Below are 21,461 nucleotides of genomic sequence, written 5' to 3'. Positions count from 1 at the left end.
AATAATACCACACTAATACTACAATAATACTACAATAATACCACACTAATACTAAATAATACTACAATAATACCACAATAATACTACAATAATACTACAATAATACCACACTAATACTACAATAATACTACAATAATACCACACTAATACTACAATAATACTACAATAATACCACACTAATACTAAAATAATACTACAATAATACCACAATAATACCACACTAATACTACAATAATACCACAATAATACTACGATAATACTACAATAACACCACAATAATACTACAATAATACCACAATAATACTACGATAATACCACAATAATACTACGATAATACCACACTAATACTACAATAATACCACAATAATACCACACTAATACTACAATAATACCACAATAATACTACAATAATACCACAATAATACCACAATAATACTACGATAATACCACAATAATACTACGATAATACCACACTAATACTACAATAATACTCCAATAACACCACAATAATACCACAATAATACCACAATAATACTATAATAATATCACAATAATACTATATTAATACCACAATAATACCACACCACCACAGTCATAATAATGGAGTGAGTGCTCAGCGACCTGCTGCAGGACCTCCAGTGTCACCGGGTAAAATAAATTCTCCACGATGATTCTCAGGACGGGACTCTGACCCGGAGCTAAGCCCCGACCCTCTCCTCCTGACGCCATGTTCCCAGAATGCACTGCTGCTGCACTGATGGTCTGCAGCGCCACTCTCTGTCGACAAACAAACAAATAAGCTTTAAAGATCTGGTGTGAAGGACTCAGTGACATCTAGTGTTGAAGCTGCAGACTGCAACCAACCGAACAAACAGTCTGAGGGAGCCGCTGCTGCTCACCTGATTGGTCAGGTTGTCGGTCTTGAGCTCACGGTGGGTGGAGTACTGAATGAAGATTGGCTGGTTCCTGATGGTGGGCGGGGCTGAAGTGTAGTAGTTCACCATGGTAACAGCCGCCTCCTCCGACGCCATTTCTAAAAAACCCTGAAAGACATTTACATTTTATACTTAAAGACAAAGTCGGTGTATAAATGAGACAAATTTAATCTGATGAGTTAAAACACCGTTTTAACAGTGTGTTAGCATTAGCAGTTAGCACTGACCTGGTTCTTGGTCTTCAGCGTGATCAGCTTACTGACTCGGCCAAAAGGAAGCGCAAGAGCGAGCACTTCCTGTTCAGAGACGTCAGCAGGAAGCTGCCGCAGGTGAAGGACCCGAGATGGGACGCACTGAGCACGCTCAGAAACACACAGCCTATCAGTGCCATCCACTGTGGACAAATAAAATCCCTGGTTACTTGAGTTGGGGGGGGTTCAGGTGGAGCGAGCTGACAGTGAAGGAGAGCGAGGCGGTCTCACCTGTGGACAGGTTGGAGGTGCTCATGTTCGCACAGCAGCTGGTGGAGGAAGGAAACACTGATTCCTGCTGAGACAGAGACATGACGCTGAGTCAGTGTGTGTGTGTGTGTGTGTGTGTGTGTGTGTGTGTGTGGTCAGGTAACAGGTGTAACACAAACAGTTTGAGGGTCAAAGATTTAAATAAAATGACGTGAATATAAAATAAATGCTGACGTTTGTTAATAATTCAATTGTTTAATTATTTCTGCTCGCGTTTCTTTCATGTGGTTATAAACTTTATCTACTTTAGTTCCAGATAACTTTTAATTGTTTTCCTCATTAAACCGAAATAATTAGTTTGATCATCTGACACCCCGAACAACTGATCGATTATCAGAAAGGGTTATTGATCGGCTTGTTGGTTCAGGTCTGACTGTGCTGGTCTGACTCGTTGGTTCAGGTCTGACTGTGCTGGTCTGACTCGTTGGTTCAGGTCTGACTCGTTGGTTCAGGTCTGACTGTGCTGGTCTGACTCGTTGGTTCAGGTCTGACTGTGCTGGTCTGGCTCGTTGGTTCAGGTCTGGCTCGTTGGTTCAGGTCTGACTGTGCTGGTCTGACTCGTTGGTTCAGGTCTGACTGTGCTGGTCTGACTCGTTGGTTCAGGTCTGACTTGTTGGTTCAGGTCTGACTGTGCTGGTCTGACTCGTTGGTTCAGGTCTGACTGTGCTGGTCTGGCTCGTTGGTTCAGGTCTGACTGTGCTGGTCTGACTCGTTGGTTCAGGTCTGACTGTGCTGGTCTGGCTCGTTGGTTCAGGTCTGGCTCGTTGGTTCAGGTCTGACTGTGCTGGTCTGGCTCGTTGGTTCAGGTCTGACTGTGCTGGTCTGGCTCGTTGGTTCAGGTCTGACTCGTTGGTTCAGGTCTGACTGTGCTGGTCTGACTCGTTGGTTCAGGTCTGACTGTGCTGGTCTGGCTCGTTGGTTCAGGTCTGACTGTGCTGGTCTGACTCGTTGGTTCAGGTCTGACTGTGCTGGTCTGACTCGTTGGTTCAGGTCTGACTCGTTGGTTCAGGTCTGACTGTGCTGGTCTGACTCGTTGGTTCAGGTCTGACTGTGCTGGTCTGGCTCGTTGGTTCAGGTCTGACTGTGCTGGTCTGACTCGTTGGTTCAGGTCTGACTCGTTGGTTCAGGTCTGACTGTGCTGGTCTGACTGTGCTGGTCTGACTCGTTGGTTCAGATCTATACTGGTCTGACTGGTCAGTAAACGTCCTTGCGGACATTTTAAAACCAGAGGCAGTGAAATGAAACTAGTCATCTCGTCTTGTTGACAGTCTGCTCTCTGTGTACATGCAGCTCTCGCGGGACTTCCGCCGCTGAGTCGTCACTGTTCGCTCGCGACACTTTCAATCAAAACAAAACCAGAAAAAAAAGAAACACGAGCGACAAACAGCGCGCGAGCGGCGGGAAAATGGAACGTAGAGACGGTTCTGTGGCGGGAAAATATTTCAGTAAACAAGTAAACAACAACACATGAGCGAGGGACTGACGCCAGAGGCTCGCGCAGGTGCGGTTCAGTCACCAAGGAAACGCGAGGGAGGAAGGAAGGAAAACAACGGCGGGAGGTCGGAAAGGTCCGGGATGGTTTCCCGCGCTCACCCGTCCATGGTCCGCGAGGAGGAAGAGGAGGAAGAAGAGGAAGAAGAGTTGTTTTGGTCCGCGAGCCCACCGCACCGCACCGCACCGCAGCCACCATGGAGAACAACGAGCTCACTTCCCGTTTGGTGACGTCACGGGAGAACATGGCGGCTCGCGCGGACACGCCTTAGATCAGATCGATAATAATCAATAAAATAGAGTTCAATTTTTATATTCCTGTTTGTGTTTTATTGATCTGTGATCAGGACTTCAGGTGGTGTCCTCTCTGAAGCTGTGATGTTGTTGTTGTTGTTGTTATTATTATTGTTATTGTTATACATTAATATTATTATTATTATTATTATGGTTGTATTATTATTATTATTTTTATTATTATTAAGCACAACAAGACTTTTGTGAGGTTTTTCTTCGGTCACATTTTCTCAAACAATCACAAAATCATTTAAACATAAAATCGAGCTTTATAAAAACTTTTGAAATGTATAGTTTATATGTATATATGTACTTTAATGTACTTTTACTCGTTATATTTTAGAACCATTGTACTGTTGTACATTATATCTGTGATGTTTATAACTGTTGTACTTTATATCTGTTATATTTATAACTGTTGTACTTAATATCTGTGATGTCTCATAGCTTCAGTATTTATCACGTGTTCTGTGACTCTGTCTCGACACTGAGGGTGTTTTTATTAAAGATAACGAGACTGCAGATTATTTACAGATTAAATGCAGCTGCTGCTCAAAATATTCAGCATCAATATGTTTTGATTATAACACTTATATATTCATTACATAAACAAGCACTTATATACGTGTTGTATTATTGTTACTATCACACATGGTGGCAGCGTTCTGTAGTTTCATGTAGATGAAGACTCGTATGATCCTGCATGGAACTTTAAAGCAGCACGATGCAGATACATAATAAATAATAATAATAATGAATAATAACAAAATGTTTGTTTTAATGGCTGATTAAACAAACTGACCTTAAAGTAGTTTTACTTTGTTTATATGTGGCGGACCCTGCCACCTTCTGCTCCTCTGAGAGCAGCTGGTTTATAAACTGATGGACACAGTCTGTGTTATTAACTCATTAATATTGTGAATATTAAAACTCTGCCTTGAATTTCTTCTCTGAACGACACTGAGCTGCTTTAAAGTTACAAAACGTCTCTGACTTTTGTTACAATGATCAGAGACAAGTCACAATGTGAAGATGATGATAATGATAATAATAATAATAACAACAACAATAATAATAGTAATAATAATAATAATAATAATAGTAATAACAACAACAACAACAACAACAACAATAATAATAATAATAATAATAATAAAGGAGGAGGACGGTTTAACCAGCAGACATGTATCATTACACTGTGCTGTGTATAGATGAGAGTCAGAGAAGTTCGACAGGACCGGACCGGTCCACACACACGGTCCACCTCACTGTTTTGTTGGGAAGAACCAGGCTGAAGGCTGTGACGTCACTTCCTGTACAGTAGGTGGCGCTGTGCTCCGCTTGTTGTGCCGAGAGGAGAAGAAGAAGAAGAAGAAGTGGGTGAAAGGTGGAGAAGACGACAGGCTGTCATTCTTCTGCACGGACTGTGTGAACGGAACCGTCTCTTTCTCGTCCAGAACAAACCCAACCATGCTGCAGAACACAGGGTGAGTGAGCCGAACCGCCCCTCAGCAACATGTCGCTGCTGCCAGAACTCCGTCTGTTTTTAACCAAGAGGTCCTCTCAGAACCCAGAAGAAACCCAAGAATGAGTTCAGATTTCAGTGAGTTCAGAACCTTTACTTTGGGACTGAACTAAAGCCGAACTCAGAAGCGAAGTCTGCTGTTTCTGAAACTGTACGTAGTTTGGTTCTGGTCCATTTCTTTTTGACCTTTGAGCAAGGCAGGTTTAAAGTTGAAGGTTTTTTCTAAGGAGTTTGGTAACAAAGGCAATTGTCATTATCTAACCGGTCGTGTTGAGCTCGAGTCTTCTTGTGCCTGCAGACTTCTGTTCAGAACAAAGTCCTGCTGACCAACATCAGGCCGAGTCCGGTTTATCTCCTGCAGAAACTGGACCGAGCTCGGTGTTGATCGCTGTTAAAGTTACTTTATTTTCTCTGGAGTTTGGTGGCAGCAGCTCTGATTCTCCATTATATGTAGAGTTTCCTGCTCAGAACAAAATTCTGTTCACAATCATTCAACTTAAAACCAACTCAAGAACAAATGTGGGTCAGACTGGACCGACAGTGTTCGGATGGAGACTATACGGAGCCGGATTAAATATAATAACTGCGTGTTTCTCAGGCTCCGTCGTTCAGAAGTTCCAGTAGTTGCTCTGCCTGTTGTGAGGCCATTGAGCAAGGCACCTTTACAGTATGTGAGTTTGTCTCAGAGGTTTGGTGAGAGCAGTATGACACCTGACACCTGCGCTCCTCCTTCCGGCGCAGCAGTCAGCCTGATGCTAACACTTCCGGTGGGAACATATAATAACTTCTATAATATAACTTGAATCTTTATTGAATGTTGTGAAGTGAATGTAAAGACAATCTGCTGTGACGTCAGCACTCTTATCAGACAGGAAACATACCTTCAAATTAAAAGCATACTATGCTGTCTTCATCTTGAGAGCTTTTATAATGAAAAGTCAAAATCTAAAACTTTATTGATGTTAAATCTTCAGGTTATACACACTTATAAAGAGTACAGTTTATTTATCTGATCACATTTTGTATTCAAACCTGCTAATTAATTAAACCAGAATAAATCGATACATTAATATACAATGAAATAATTGTTTCTATTATAATATACCTTCCTCCGTCTGTGCTAGCCTGGTTTCACTGTCAGTGCGTGTGTCTTTTCTCTGTGTTAGCATGTTAGCTAACTGATCTTTTCTCCGTGTTTTGTGTTTCAGGAAGTTGGCCGGCCTCACGCTCTTCGTCACCGGAGGGAGTCGAGGCATCGGTAAAGCCATCGCTCTGAAAGCTGCCAGAGACGGTGCCAATGTCATCATAGCCGCCAAGACCGCCGTGCCCCACCCCAAACTACCAGGAACCATCTACACAGCTGCTGAGGAGGGTGAGGAGCTAACAGGCTAATGGGCTCAATGCTAACATACACAGTACAGAGTGGATTAATCCGCTGCTGAAAGTAGTCCCTGTCAAACACCCTCCTGTGTGAGTGAGCAACTGTTTCAGGAAGCGACTGAAGCTTTTAAACATGAAACTGTTTTCATGAGCAGGTTTTAGAATCATGTAACATCAGCCCAGTGTGCAGCGTGTCCCCGCAACATGCTAACGGGACACGTCAGTGACTGTTTCCTGTTTCCTGTGTCAGTGGAGGCGGCAGGTGGGAAAGCGTTGGCCTGCGTGGTCGACATTCGTGATGAGCAGCAGATCGAAGAAGCTGTTCAGAAAGCCGTCGACAAGTTCGGAGGTAAACATTTTTCTACAGTGTTGAATAAAATCAGATGAGACCGGGTCAGATGAGACCGGGTATGATCAGACTGGGTCAGATCAGACTGGGTCAGATCAGACCGGGTCAGATGAGACCGGGTCAGATCAGACCGGGTCAGAGAGCAGCTGAAACATGAAACTATAAACATGGATCCAGTCTGTCACTCATACTCATCACTCAGACGAGCTTCAATAATCTGAACTCTTAATCAACTTGAAGGACGTCTGCGTGTGTCACTGGGTGGGAAGCTGGTGAGGGATCGTGACAGATTGACAGCTGACGCAGTCTGAACTTCCTGCCCCGGCAGTGACATCATCACAGTGCTTGTTTATGATTGGCAGGAATCGACATCCTGGTGAACAACGCGAGTGCCATCAGTCTGACGGGAACTCTGGAGACGCCGATGAAGAAGGTCGACCTGATGTTAGGAATCAACCTGAGAGGAACCTACCTGACGTACGACACACACACACACACACACACACACACACACACACACATATATATATATTTTTATATATATATGTATTTATATATATATATTTTTATATATATATGTATATGTGTGTATTTTTATATATATATATATATATATATATATATATCTATATATATATATATATATATATATATATATAAAATATATATATAAAAATATAAAATATATCTATAAAAATACATATATATATATATAAAAATATATATATAAAAATATATATATTTTTATATATATATATATATATATATATATATATTATATATACACACACACACATATTTGTACACACAGTAAAGGAGTGTGTGTGCCTCAGGTCTAAGCTGGTCATCCCTCACCTGCTGAAGAGTCGCAGTCCTCACATCCTGAACCTGTCACCGCCGCTCAACCTCAACCCCGTCTGGTTCAAGAACCACACAGGTAACCATAGCAACCAACCATAGCATCCCATCATGCACCTGAGCTGTAATGACACATCCTTCTGGTTCTTTTCAGCATACACGATGGCGAAATACGGAATGTCCATGTGCGTACTGGGAATGGCCGAAGAGTTCAGAGGTCAAATTGCGGTCAACGCCCTCTGGCCTCGGACCGGTCAGTGGCTAACGTTAGCATGCTAACAGGCTCCTCATACACTCTGCGTGATGCTGACCCTGCTCTGTGTGTTGTTGCCGTAGCGATCCAGACAGCAGCGATGGACATGTTGGGCGGAGATGGCATCGGGAAACAGTGTCGCACGGCCGACATCATGGCGGACGCCGCCTATGCCATCCTGTCCCGACCAAAGGACTACACGGGTCACTTCGTGGTGGACGAGGACATCCTGAAGGAGGAGGGAGTCCAAGACTTCGAACAGTACGCTGTCCAACCGGGTGAGAGCATGCTAACTGGGCTAATACTAACCTAGCATTCCCACCACTGTCATGGGATACTTACTGTGGTCTCTGATTGGTCGAAAGGTCACCCCCTGCTGCCAGACTTCTTCCTGGATGATGCACCTGAGACCCTGGTCAAGAAGATGGAGCAACACGGTAATACATCGCCGTGTTTGTTGTTAAGATGAAGCTTCACCTCATCAGCGCCCACTAGTGTCTCATAACATTGACCTGTTTATGTCTTCATGTTGCCAGGGGCAACCCCGGCCTTCAAACCACCATCATCGTCAGCGGCGCCGCCTTCTTCCAGTGGACCAATAGAGAGCACGTTTGATGTAATCAGAGCAGTCATCAACGAAGACGTCGTCAAGACGACACAGGGCGTTTATCAGTTCGACCTATCAGGTAACAAGAGGATTATGTCCATATAAGGAGAACACGGGGGCGTGTCACGAATGTGTTTGTGTCCATATAAGGAGAACACGGGGGCGTGTCACGAATGTGTTTGTGTCCATATAAGGAGAACACGGGGGCGTGTCACGAATGTGTTTGTGTCCATATAAGGAGAACACGGGGGCATGTGGTTTCTGGACTTAAAGAGCGGTTCTGGCAGCGCGGGTCAGGGCGAGCCACCCATCAAAGCTGATGTCATCATGAAGCTGGATTCCAACGACTTCACCAAGATGTTCGCAGGTGAGCCGTCACATGGTACGCTGATATAAAACTTGAGTCTTGGCTCCGCCTCTGGAGGATCTCACTGAGGATCTGAAGTAGTTCTGACTGGTTTTATGGTCCAGTAATGAGTCGGACCTTGGTGTCTTGGACCGCAGTGGAAACACAAACACGACCATCTGAGGGAACCTTTGCACTCCTGGAGAAGTTCTGTGTGTAGAGATCACACAGACAACCTGTTGCCTCGGCGACGCTGCCAAACTCTGAGTGGTGTTGTTTCCATGGTAACAGCTGTGTCCGTTTCAGGGAAGCTGAAGCCGACGCTGGCCTTCATGTCCGGGAAGCTGCGGATCAAAGGCGACATGACGCTCGCCATCAAACTGGAGAAACTGATGAGTCGCATGAACAAGGCCAAACTGTGAGACTGAAGCCCCGCCCACAGGTCTCATCAAGCCCCGCCCATGTCCTGTTTGTAACTGTACTTGTTGCCTTAATAACAATAATAATAGAGATGAGGATGATAAGATGTTAATAAAAACTACCTTGATAATAAACTGTGTGGTTATTTCTTCTCTTCAAACAGTAAACTAAAACTGGGCTGAACCGGTTTCATCACAGGTCCATCAACACTTTGCAGAAATGTGGAAAGTAAATATTGGCAGTTGCCGACACACTTGTGTGTTTCTGTCGGTCTGTTCAGTCCAGGATTCATCAGCTGCAGGTGTGTGTTACTGAGCAGTTCTGACACTTCTGGACCCGCTCAGCTGTTCACACAGTTTCTTATGGTGACGTCATTTCTCTGAGAGAGTCGATGATTCGCATGTTTGATTACGTACCGAAACTGTTTTATCAGAATCATCCAGAACAATTCTGAACGTTGAATCATGAACTCAATAGTTCTTAAACTTGTGACGGTACCAGGTCTCACTCAAACCTGCTGATTCTTCATGTCAGTTTCACTGGTTCCCCCGGTCAGACTGGACCAGTACTGGCCTCAGTGTCTGATGGAGGAGCAGCTGTTCAGAACCAAATAGTTCTGTTCTGTAAAAACTTTCTGTTGAGTTTTTACACCAAACTATTTTCATCATTAATAACTGTTGTCTGGCCAGTTGCCATGGTGATGGACCGCGTGAACGTGCGTCAAGAATGTTTGTTTCTCTGCAGCGACGCCCACCGGACCATCATCCAACCAGTGAGCAGCAGAGGAACCAGGAGACGCGTCCCATTGGCTGAGAGATCTGTGAGTCATAACAAACGTCATGAACTACTAACAGAAGAGTGGAGGGAGGGACCGGATCAATGTGATTATTGATCATCTTCACTAAAGACTGTTGAATATTATATTTAAATTCAACCGTTCTAATTAAAGTTAATAATCTCATCTTGAGTTTATAATTAAACACATCATGTTTACATTAAATAGAATCACGTATGTGTTTGTGAAGTTCATATTCTGTCACAGTCAGCATCATTAAAGTGAAATATAATAAGTGTTAGTTTGTTGTTCTGGGCCCGTATTCACAAAGACTTTTATCTTAACGTTAGGAGGACTCCTAAATCGGACTAAAAGTTTTTATGTAGGAGTCGTTTCTTAAGAGTAATTCACAAAGCCGCTGAGACCTTCTTTTACTTATGAAAACAGTGAACTCCTAAACTAGAAGTAACTCTCTGTTGCTATGGATGACGTCATTTTATAAGGACGCACTTAGAAGCGGTGACAACAGTGATTGGCTGTTGAGTGACACGGGCAGCCCATTGAAAAGTTATTTAGGCTACGCAATGCATGAAGTGAAAATAAGGAAGTTGCCTACAAGCCCATGACAAAGCCTATGAATAGATATTGGATAAAGAGATGTGTTTATGATGAGAATTAAGTGCACCCTCCCCCCCCAAACAAAAACACTTCGGACAAAAATTACAAATTAGAAGATTGCGATGAAAAGCGTGAATTGCATTATGAGGTAAGGAACATTTTTCCATCTTTCATCAGGCTCACCAGTTATTATATTAAAAATATCCATATCTAACCGTTGTGCTGCTCCAGTAAGGGCTCCGGTGTGATCGACCCGGGGGATAATGTCAGTAAATTAGAGTTAAAACACAGACTTCGCTTATCCTGTGTGAATGTGCCGCACGAAACACAGACGTGGTGGGATGATTTCTAAATCACTTGAGGTCTCCAGGTAATACTAGTCCCGGGTAAAGAGCTGCATTTTCCCCGTAGCCAAACACCGGACTGTTGCCAAACATTTTAACTCCGGCGTTATTGGATTGTTTCGGTTGGTTGGGAGTGTTATTACGTCCCTCACCAACACAACCACAACTTCAATCCCTTCACGGTCCATCCAACATCGTTTTAATAATTCCATGTTATTTAGCGTCTCCAGAACATTCGGCTGTGACCAGGTCTTAGCGAGTTAGGAGTCCTCTGGACTACTTCTAAGGTCTCCCAGACTGAGCTGCTACTTTTAGGATTAAAATGTTTTGTGAATAACTCTTATTTTCAAAAATTAGGAGTCCTAAAGTTACGGCTGACACGCCCATTATTTTTAGGAGTTGCTCCTAAATTTGCCTGTTAGGAGCTACTTTTAGCCTGAAGATTCTTTGTGAATACGGGCCCAGGTCTGTGAAACTACGGAAGCGTATTGCATTCACTTGAAAAACATTTTTTTTGGTTTGTTTTTCAGAGTAATTATTTCTGTTTTTCTGAATATTTTTTTTCTGAGTTTAGAGAGCATTTGAAACAATGGACGCATCCATTCCTTGATTAAGAGCTCGATTTAATGGAAACAAACATGAACGGCTTGTTTAGTTTAATCAAGTTTTACTTTGATCTGGGTTTAAGACACCGGGAGATAGTCCCGTCTTCAAGTCATATTGATGGTATTATCATTAGATTGTTGACTTTACGCAGGCACCTGAGGACTTTGCGCTTGTTCAGAAGGAAAGTCCATTCAGATCTGCTAGAAATACCAATGTTTCTCCAGGATCAGTTGGACAGATATGGCTCCACGGATACAAGATGATGCATTTGAAATCAGGAGCAGGAGTCACTATAGGTCCATGGGACTCACTCACAGGTTGGAGGTTCTCGATAATTCAGAAAAAAAAATATTAAAAATCATTCAAAAAACAAATAAAAAAATAAATTACTCAGAAAAAACAGATGACAGGTAGGATGACAGGTAGGAACACAGGTAGGATCACAGGTAGGATCACTGGTAGGAACACAGGTGGGATCACAGGTAGGAATACAGATAGGAACACAGGTAGAATCACAGGTAGGATCACAGGTAGGAATACAGGTAGGAACACAGGTAGAATCACAGGTAGGAACACAGGTAGGAATACAGGTAGGAACACAGGTAGGATCACAGGTAGGAATACAGGTAGAATCACAGGTAGGAACACAGGTAGGAACACAGGTAGGATCACAGGTAGGAATACAGGTAGAATCACAGGTAGGAATACAGGTAGGAACACAGGTAGAATCACAGGTAGGAACACAGGTAGGAATACAGGTAGGAACACAGGTAGGATCACAGGTAGGAATACAGGTAGGAACACAGGTAGAATCACAGGTAGGAACACAGGTAGGAATACAGGTAGGAACACAGGTAGGATCACAGGTAGGAATACAGGTAGAATCACAGGTAGGAATACAGGTAGGAACACAGGTAGAATCACAGGTAGGAACACAGGTAGGAATACAGGTAGGAACACAGGTAGGAATACAGGTAGGAACACAGGTAGGATCACAGGTAGGAACACAGGTAGAATCACAGGTAGGAACACAGGTAGGATCACAGGTAGGAACACAGGTAGGAATACAGGTAGGAACACAGGTAGGATCACAGGTAGGAACACAGGTAGGAACACAGGTAGGATCACAGGTAGGAACACAGGTAGGATCACAGGTAGGAATACAGGTAGGAACACAGGTAGGATCACAGGTAGGATGACAGGTAGGAACACAGGTAGGATGACAGGTAGGAACACAGGTAGGATGACAGGTAGGATCACAGGTAGGAACACAGGTAGGATCACAGGTAGGAACCCAGGTAGGATCACAGGTAGGAACACAGTGGACAGGTAGGATCACAGGTAGGAACACAGGTAGGAACACAGGTAGGATCACAGGTAGGATCACAGGTAGGAACCCAGGTAGGATCACAGGTAGGAACACAGGTAGGATCACAGGTAGGATCACAGGTAGGATCACAGGTAGGAACCCAGGTAGGATCACAGGTAGGGCTGCAACGATTAGTTGACATAATTGATTACTTCGACAATAAAAATGTGTCGCCGCGAAAATGTTTGCGTTGACGCGTCATATTTATTGTTGTTATTATCATCATCGTTAAAAAAAAAAAAAAAGATTTGAGTAGGAGCAAATCGCTTTAGCACCGCTACTAGAATGCGCACCACAGTGTGGCGTAGAAGAAGAAGCAGAAGCAGCAGCAGAAGAAGAATATGAATGATGGCGGAACATGTTGAGGAGAGCAGGAAAGCGAGACCAAACACGAATGCGCCAACTCCTGCGCCGCTTGGGATTGCGAATTCAAATTGAATTTTAGACCTTTTTTTGCGGGGGGCGGGCTTGAAAACAAAAAAGCAGTTTTCTTTTTATTTGTGTAACAAAATGAGCAGTCTTGAAGAAGAAAATGAAAATGCAATCTGGATGATTTATTACTCATTTTATTTATGAGTCAATAAATGCAGCTATATTCTGAAAATGAAAAAGCATTTCTGTTAATGCATTTTCATGTGAATTATGGGACAGATTCGCTTCCATAGAAATGTTCTGTTTGTTTTCTGTGTGTAAATAAAGTTTATTTAAAAAAATCTCCCCGCTCCTCGTGACAGAGTCACGTGAGCGGCCCGCAGCTTGACGTGACATCAGCTGACTGCGGTCAACAGAGGAAGAAGACAAATCCACCGCCGACCTTCATTTTGGTGAATTTCTCCGGTTGTTCCGCAGCTTTCTTCCCCGACATGGCGAGTCAGTCTCAGGGCATCCAGCAGCTGCTGCAGGCCGAGAAGAGAGCGGCCGAGAAGGTGGCCGAGGCCCGCAAACGTGAGTAGGAGAGGCGGCCTGCGAGCCCGCGGCGGCCCGTTAGCCTGTTAGCCTGTTAGCAGCTTGAAACGGAGAAATATCGGTGTGAAAAAAACCCCGTGATAATACCTGTCGTAACACCTGTGTGAGAGGAGCTGGACGGAACCGGAGGGACACACAGGAGAAGATGGTAGAACCGGCAGGAATGAGACGGTCGAGCTGCATCTGAGCTCAGTGGGAAATCTGTCAGTTTATAGGTTAATCGATTCATTTTTTATCAACTCAGAATTGAACTGGAGAGAATGTCAGAATCAGTAACGTCCTGCTATCCACTCGGCTGCACGACTTTTCTCCTGTTCTTTAATGTAAATGATGATTTCTAACGGTGCAGCTCAGCCAACCAGCTGCCTTTCAAATCGATTATTACCGTGGTCATCTAACCGGGATCGAAGGACGCTTTATGAGTTCAAACTGCGCCGATGTAAATATTCAGTCCTCAAACTGAATCTGTGAACACTGAAAGTTGGATCACTACATGTGTGTCGGTACCAGAAGGCCCAGGGGCGAAAAGGGGCAGAAATTTGAATGATGTTCGGTTTTTCATGATATAGATGCTTTTAGTCATTGAACATACTGTACCGTGCCACTAACTTAATGTAATCTGAGTGATTACTACATTTCCAAGTCCCTGTGTAAACTGCTGCAGCCTGCAGTGAGCTCAGTGCTGCTCAGATACTTTGGTCCTTTTCCATGTTCAAGTCTTTTATTTTGTGTGCATTCAGTCACTTCCTGCTGTTGGCTTGTGTGAGACAGCCGCTGAGCATCATGGGATATGGTGGTCATGTCTTGTGATGAACAGTCATACTGTGTCCTAAATCCCTCCCTCCTGCCTGGTCACCACACAGGGAGTCCAGCATGGTGGACTATATGTGGAGCTCATCGGCAGGAAGAGAATATCACCTTCAGACGCTCGGTGGAGTAATTTCCACTGGACGCTCAGACGGCGGTACAGAACGCTCCCTGTGTAGCACACTGTGGGAGGAGTCAGGGATTTCAGACACAGCCATAGAGAATGAATGGGCATCAGAGAGGGGGCACAGGTGATTGGATTGGATCAGACAGCAGTAATCAATAACTTCATCAATTAGTTCAGTGATAATAGTCACCAGCAGAATCACCATGACAACAGTCACTTCCTGGTCAACAAACAGTGACCTGCAGCTCCACGGGGACAAAGAAGTAGCCTATATTGTTACTGTTTAGTGTCTTTGTAACATGTGACATGTTTAGATCAATAACATGTTTCTTCTTTCATAAATGGAGTGTAAATGGTGACATCAGTGTAAACAGTGTGTTCAAACAGCTGATCAATGTTGGCAGGTAAGACTTTAGCACTTTAGACACAGAAGCAGACAGGCTGGTACAGACATGCTGCCACAAACTGACACTTTTTACAAGGAGACAAACAACTTCAGCTGAAAGATTTAATGCTGAATTTACAACAAGGACACAATGACTTACAATCTGTTGTAGATTGAGTTTCATAGTGTTCAGTTTCCCCCAGTATTTTCTGAGACTGTGGCGCTGGGGGGGGATTGGGTCATCATACTCTAATATTTATACTTATGTCATAGGCTACTTAGGGAGTTTCATTTTTTTCCTCTGGTTATAATGCTCTCACACAGCCATCATGAACTCTTATATTGTAAAGAAATACTATTTCTATTATTTGTTTCAAGAGAGGAGTTATCCAAGTCAGAGTCCTGCACGGGTGAAACATAATGTGCTGTGTCGGACACAGATGCGGATCCGTCCAATTTTCCTTCGGGCGTCAGTATCAATTTATAGCGGGTCGGCTCGGGTACGGAGTGTTATTTGTGCTACTGTCGGAAAACGGGTCGGACGCGGTGACCCGTGCAGGACTCCGCTCTAAGTGACCATTTTAATCCTCTAGCTAATTATCAAGCTAAATATCCAACGTGCTAGTTAGCGTGAAAGACTGCGGTGGAAGACGACGGTAAAATATTTCCTTTCTCTAACACTGGATTTATTTATGCCTGAATTTTGAAGGTGTGGCGGCTTTTATTTTGCCGTGGCGGTGCGCCACAGTCAATTACATGTAGAGGAAACCCTGGTGTTTATAAAGTTTGTTTTAACTCAACAACTCTTGAAATAGGATTTGGCCCCAGTAACCCTGCAACCCCCTTGAAAAAGGGGCGGTAAAGTGGTAACATCCCCGCGACCCTGACGGAAAAGCGGAAAGAAAACGGAACGGAACTCTTGAAATCACCACATTTGTTAATGGAGTCTGGTGATGTTGAGGTCTCTGAGTGATCAGATCTCAGATGTGTCCATTCACACCTGATACCAGGTCCTAACAGAGTCTGTCTCTCTGTCTGTCTGTCTGTCTCTCTCCGTCTCTCTCTCTCTCTCTGTGTGTGGGTGTCTCTCGCCCTCTGCAGGTAAGAACCGGCGTCTGAAGCAGGCGAAGGAAGAAGCTCAGGCTGAGATCGAACAGTATCGACTGCAGAGGGAGAAAGAGTTTAAGACCAAAGAGGCGGCGGTGAGTCGCAGCTCTGATGTCTCTCATCAACACTCAGTCTTAATAATCAAACATTGATTAATTTTTTCAATGTCTTGTTTTTATTTTCAGTATAAATTCCTAATGTTCTGAATGTTTCACCTGAAGTCTGAACACGGTGAATAAATGAGGGATGTCCAGCGTGTTTCTTAATATTAACTTATTTTCATCTTTGCTTCATGTTTTCATTTTACTTCAATTTTATCTGCTTTCCTGTTATTTTAGTATTTTAATGTTTTTATCATTTTATTCACTTATTGTTTATTTAAAGGATTTTTAACCGATACCTGCTGTCTGTGTTATTGTCACATTCTTTATAATTAATCCAATTAATGATTCTGCTTCCCCCAGGCCCTTGGTTCCCATGGCAACAGTGCAGTGGAGGTGGACCGCGACACCGCCGAGCGAATGGGTCGTATCCAGGCCAGTTACCGCGGCAACCGGGAGACGGTGCTGGGCGAGCTGCTGCGACACGTTTGCGACATCAAGCCAGAGTTTCATGCCAACTACCGCGTCGCCGGTTGAGGGGCGGGGCCACGAAACAACACGGGCGGGGCTAACTCGGAGGGGGAGGGCACATGGACGTTAGCATCATTAGCATCATAGCTTCCATCATAGCTAAAGTTTTTGTGACTCAATCAAAGTTGAAATTCTCCTAGAAGCTTGTATTTTGAAAGGTGCAAAGTTCATAACTTCCTGTTTCCTGCTCTGAACAAAGAAGAGAACGTTAATAAATGTTGTTACTGTGTTGATGTTTACGAAATATTTATATATATCAGAATTAAGTTTTGTTTCCTGAATCTAACAAAATAAAAGTCTATCTTTGCTGGTTCTGTCAGCCAATCAGCTGTCAGTTTAAAATACCATTAAATCTGATTCAATGAGCTGATTGGTTGTTGGTCTTTGAATGCTCTCCTCCAATTACCTGATTGGCTAGAGGACATGAAAGGCTTTTATTGTGAAACCCTTGTGCATTTCCACAGTTTGTTGGTTGTTTCCTGTGTGTGACCATGTGACTTCCTGTTGATGTTTGTGAGGTGATGATGACCAACAGAAAACATTAAACTGAATGATGATTGGCTGACACTGTCGTGCTGCTCTGTGATTGGCTGAAAGTCTTCTCGAGGTGGCCTTGACAAGTCCTTGAGAGACTTCTGTGAATTTGAGGGCAGGTCCTTGAAAAGATTCCAGATGCAGCATGTAATCTGTAAAGTACCTCAAGTAAAGTAAATATAAAGTAAATAAATGTTTCACAGTCACCTGTTCTGTATGTGGTGTAATCACATCACTGCAGTGTTGTAGAAGTACTCGCAGTCATACTCGAGTAAAAGTAAAGATGTAGTGTGAGAATATTACTTTGTAAAAATGAAAGTGGCACATGGAAGTACTCGAGTATAAGTCTTAAAGTATCTGATAATAAATGTTACGTATCAGTAAAAGTAACTGATAAAAATGAATAAATGACAGGCTGAATAAATTATTTCCTTCAAAAGGATTGAAAGTTTTTTCTTCTGCTTCAAAATAAATGTTGTGAAAAATTAGTAATCTGTAAAGTAACTTGTAACTAAAAGTATCAAATAAATGTGGAGTAAAAATATTGTTGCCTCCAACATGTAGTGAAGTATAAAGTAACAGAGAATAAATATACTCCAGTAATCATAGTAATGACTAATCATCAAAGCAATCTGGATCAGAAATCATTTTTTTCAACCATGAATCACATTTTACAGCACGTTCACTGACAGATAAAATATATATATATATTTTATCTTGATAGATGGATAGATAGATAGATAGATAGATAGATAGATAGATAGCAGGGGCAGTTCTGGGGGGGGGGGGGGCCAGCAGGGGCCAGTGCCCCCGTAACTCTGAGTCTGGACCCCCCTGTGGCCCCCTGACAGGGAGTCTGCATCAATAATACAATGACAGATTTCTTGCAATGATTTTGTTCTGAAGGGAAAGACAGAAATAAAGTGTCTCAGCAGTTTACTACCCAATCAAAAATGTTGAAATTGTAAACACTGCTTTGTCTGAATGAGGGATTTATCCTTTTTTCTGGGTTGTATGTGCCCCCTAACAAAAAAACCTGGCCCCAACCTGGCCCCCCTATTAAACCTGGTCTAGAACCTCCACTGATAGATAGATAGATAGATAGATAGATAGATAGATGAGTGTTCTGCATCCGCACAAATACTTTAATCTGCAGAGGATGAAAACAGCCACTAATATTTAAGATTACTGAATCAGAGTCTGCAGTCTGTTAGATTAGGAGCTGCCTGACAGCCTCCTGATGTCCATGACGTCACCGCCGTCTGAAGGCAGTGACGTCACCGCCGTCTGAAGGCAGTGACGTCACACATCTGGTTTGAGTGAACAGTTCAGAACAATCCTGCAGCAGCTGCTCACAGACTTCTCTGGTTTTCAAAGCCTCAACACAAAACTAGATGATGCAAACTAAAAACATCTTAAGTCGTCGCTCTGCAGCTTCATCCATTAACTGTGTATGAGATTATATTATATTATATTATATTATGTGTGTATATTAAGTGTGTGTTTGTCCTGATTCTGCTTCCTGTGTGGAGCTGAACCAGAAACAACAGCGACAACTGAAACTCATGAATTATTGATTCTAGGTAAATGAAAACAGTGAGTCATATTTTGTTCATATAAAACAGAAACAGTCATTTTATCCAGAATCACTGATGTCTCTGATTTATTTAAAGAAACTGAACATGGAGTTTCTTCTTCATGTGATTACAATTCTCTTGCTTCTTCTTCTGACGGTTTTTTAATGTTCTTTATGATGTTTTGTCTCTCTTATGTCTGTTCTGTCTTGATTAGTTTTTATAAATAAATAAATAAACTTTCATCTTCCGGTCTGAGTGAGCTCACGCGGTGATCACGTGACTCTTCACTACAAACACCGCTTACGTGTCTCCGACGAAGCCCCGCCCATATACACAAGCCCCGCCCCCCGACGAAGCCACGCCCCTAAATGGTCCAAACTGCAATAATACCCAACTGCAGCCACTGCGACCCCCGAAGCCACTACAAACCACGCCCCATACAAACCACGCCTCTACAAACTACGCCTACGTGTTGCTACGGTGGCCGGGAAGGACGATTAAACTCACAGCAGCAAATGCAAGCAGTCAAAGAAGAAGAAGAAAAAGGAAAATGCAGCCAAGACAAGACGGCAATGCCAGTTCAGGTGAGACGCATTTATATTATTTTTAAGTTCCCGGTTAGGAGGTGTAAACATTGAACACTTAATGTCATTTTAACCGTACGTTCGCCAACCGCAGTTGTCAGCAGCGCCTGTAGGCAGACAAGATGGAGATGCCGTTTCAGGTTAGGTCGTTTACATTTTGGGAAGATGTTGACGTTTAATTTAATGTTTGAGACGTCTTTTGCCAGGCAGAAAGAGCATTAATGACTGTTTTTCAAAGACACCGGACTATTTGTAAAAAAAAAAAAACAACACATTTCGTCAAACCGATACACTGAAAATGTGCGTAAGCAAACCCATTTTGTGTCGTCTTTTACGTTATGAAAATCAGGTTAATGACTGAGCAAGGGATGATAACAGAAGTATTGAGGGAACACGGCACGTAGACGCAGAATATTGTCATTTAACTCAACATATCAATGTGTTATTTTGACACACAAAAACATTAAAAAATAGGGTCATGTTTTATATCACTTCAAATAACTGTACTGGCTAGAGATTTATTAACGGTGACGTTTAAGTGCATGTCAGAAAGTGACATACAAATACATTTATTGCAAAAATGACAGATGTATTCTTGAATCCATTTAAATTGTTCACGTTTGATTGTTTTATTGTAAAAAGCAGAAAGTTTGTACATTTTGTCAATAAACCTAATTTGCAATGGGGGTGCGATAATTTTAAGTGCAAATGTCAATCCTACCTGGATCCCCATAAATCAAACTGACACAATTATGGTTTGCTTTCTTCAGAGTCCACAGGACATCGACCACATGTACAGCAAGAGGCCTTACAGCTCTCCACCCAGAGAGCATGTTAATGTGAGTGAAGATTAACCCAAGAGAACAACATATCCAGTGTTCACAGCTGTGCACTAAGCCATGACTTTGTGTGTCTTGATTAAGGACTATAATGACAGCATGGACTAACATGATGTGGTCACCACAACCAGAGACGTTGGGATCCTGAGTGAAGACGCATCTTTCCACAGGCTTGTGGTGAGGACATGCAAAGGATCAACAAACAACAAATCTTATTTGATATACTTAACCAGAATAATTACGTTTAACATCTGAATGCTGTTTGATCAGATTTTAGGAAAGGGCTCAGCAAGCTGAACACCATAGAAAAGTCACTAGTGACCTTCATGTAACGTTCATCACTCAGGATAACGGTCTACTGCAACATCTTGAAGTGAGTTTGAAAATGGAATTTAAGTCACATAGTGTAACTCATTTTGGTCCAAATATGTTAAATGAATGATTTAAGTGAAACATTTTCTGTTAGCCTAGTGTTCGTACATTTATTTTGAGCATTCTCCTAAGAAATATATATATTTACAGGCAGTCATCACATGAAAAGTTACATCCTCATGGGCTCATGACACAGGCAACAGTCCATGCCCTTTCAGCTGTCCATGCATTTTCCATTGACAGAGCCACAGAAGTGTATAAATGTGGACTGCAGTATGACTTGAGGTATGCTACATACATAAGGAGAGTGCTAATACCTATAAGTATTGTTTTTTACCTTGTTTATGACAGCCTTTCCGTGTTAATTTCCTTTTACTAATCGCTATTTTCTTCCATTTTGTCTCATCAGTGAAAAACGGCTGTTGGCTCATTACATGACAAACAACATGAGCAAGGAGGCAAAACAGCAACTAGAAAAATATGCTGAAAAACTCAGAAGAGCTCTGGACTCTGAGGAGTTTTTAAAGACGCTTTAGAATGTATGTAGGATGAATTAAAAAATAGTCTGTGAAATGATAATGTTTTATTTTATTGCCAATAAAAGTTGTTGCTGGCTAATTCATTTGTCTCAACTTTTGTGTTTTGAGGTACATATTTTAAAGACCTGTGTATGGTCATATTTATAAATACATAAATACATTTTATTTGTGTCAAAGGGCCAGCAGTCTTTTCTGTTAACCCATAAGAAATCATCACCTTAGAGTGATAATTATGGCATCTGATGTAGTAGGCCAAGCTCTGTGACAGTGTGGCTCTTAGAAAAACGGCTGGTGGAAACAA

The 21,461-nt window shown here is 42.6% G+C and overlaps 3 protein-coding genes and 1 long non-coding RNA gene across 6 annotated transcripts; 3 read left to right on the top strand and 1 right to left on the bottom strand.

Annotated features, from left to right (window-relative positions):
• Positions 1–492: 492 nt before the first annotated feature.
• Positions 493–3,199, bottom strand: LOC115592364 (polypyrimidine tract-binding protein 3-like). 2 transcript variants are annotated; one of them, XM_030435003.1, is made up of 5 exons: positions 3,050–3,198; positions 1,418–1,484; positions 1,163–1,329; positions 900–1,043; positions 493–777 (listed from the first exon to the last, which is right to left on the bottom strand). In XM_030435003.1, exons 2-5 carry the CDS (start codon positions 1,440–1,442, stop codon positions 562–564), a joined length of 552 nt encoding a protein of 183 aa, XP_030290863.1. In that variant the 5' UTR covers positions 1,443–1,484; positions 3,050–3,198; the 3' UTR covers positions 493–561. The 2 variants fall into 2 exon arrangements, with proteins under 2 accessions (XP_030290863.1, XP_030290862.1); XM_030435002.1 differs by having other exon boundaries at positions 494–777; positions 1,418–1,481; positions 3,050–3,199.
• Positions 3,200–4,578: 1,379 nt separating this feature from the next.
• hsdl2 (hydroxysteroid dehydrogenase like 2) lies at positions 4,579–9,113 on the top strand. Its single transcript, XM_030434639.1, has 11 exons — positions 4,579–4,728; positions 5,975–6,138; positions 6,397–6,495; positions 6,858–6,972; positions 7,329–7,432; positions 7,508–7,606; positions 7,690–7,884; positions 7,972–8,043; positions 8,143–8,292; positions 8,452–8,580; positions 8,866–9,113. The coding sequence occupies exons 1-11, from the start codon at positions 4,712–4,714 to the stop codon at positions 8,979–8,981; spliced, it is 1,260 nt and encodes a 419-aa protein (XP_030290499.1). The 5' UTR covers positions 4,579–4,711; the 3' UTR covers positions 8,982–9,113.
• A 4,295-nt stretch (positions 9,114–13,408) lies between these two features.
• atp6v1g1 (ATPase H+ transporting V1 subunit G1) lies at positions 13,409–17,455 on the top strand. Its single transcript, XM_030436639.1, has 3 exons — positions 13,409–13,636; positions 16,078–16,178; positions 16,548–17,455. Exons 1-3 carry the CDS (start codon positions 13,555–13,557, stop codon positions 16,719–16,721), a joined length of 357 nt encoding a protein of 118 aa, XP_030292499.1. The 5' UTR covers positions 13,409–13,554; the 3' UTR covers positions 16,722–17,455.
• Positions 17,456–19,212: 1,757 nt separating this feature from the next.
• On the top strand, positions 19,213–21,243 carry LOC115592471 (uncharacterized). Of its 2 annotated transcripts, XR_003986175.1 has the most exons (6): positions 19,213–19,410; positions 20,181–20,249; positions 20,334–20,426; positions 20,520–20,622; positions 20,772–20,906; positions 21,031–21,243. It is a non-coding gene; the product is annotated as an uncharacterized LOC115592471 (long non-coding RNA). The 2 variants fall into 2 exon arrangements; XR_003986174.1 differs by having other exon boundaries at positions 20,334–20,622.
• The last annotated feature ends 218 nt before the right edge of the window (positions 21,244–21,461 follow it).

Source organism: Sparus aurata, chromosome 12 (genome assembly GCF_900880675.1).
Source record: "Sparus aurata chromosome 12, fSpaAur1.1, whole genome shotgun sequence".
Classification (NCBI taxonomy): Eukaryota; Metazoa; Chordata; class Actinopteri; order Spariformes; family Sparidae; genus Sparus; species Sparus aurata.
The sequence above is the reverse complement of the archived record's forward strand: the minus strand, read 5'-3'. Positions and strand labels throughout refer to the sequence as shown.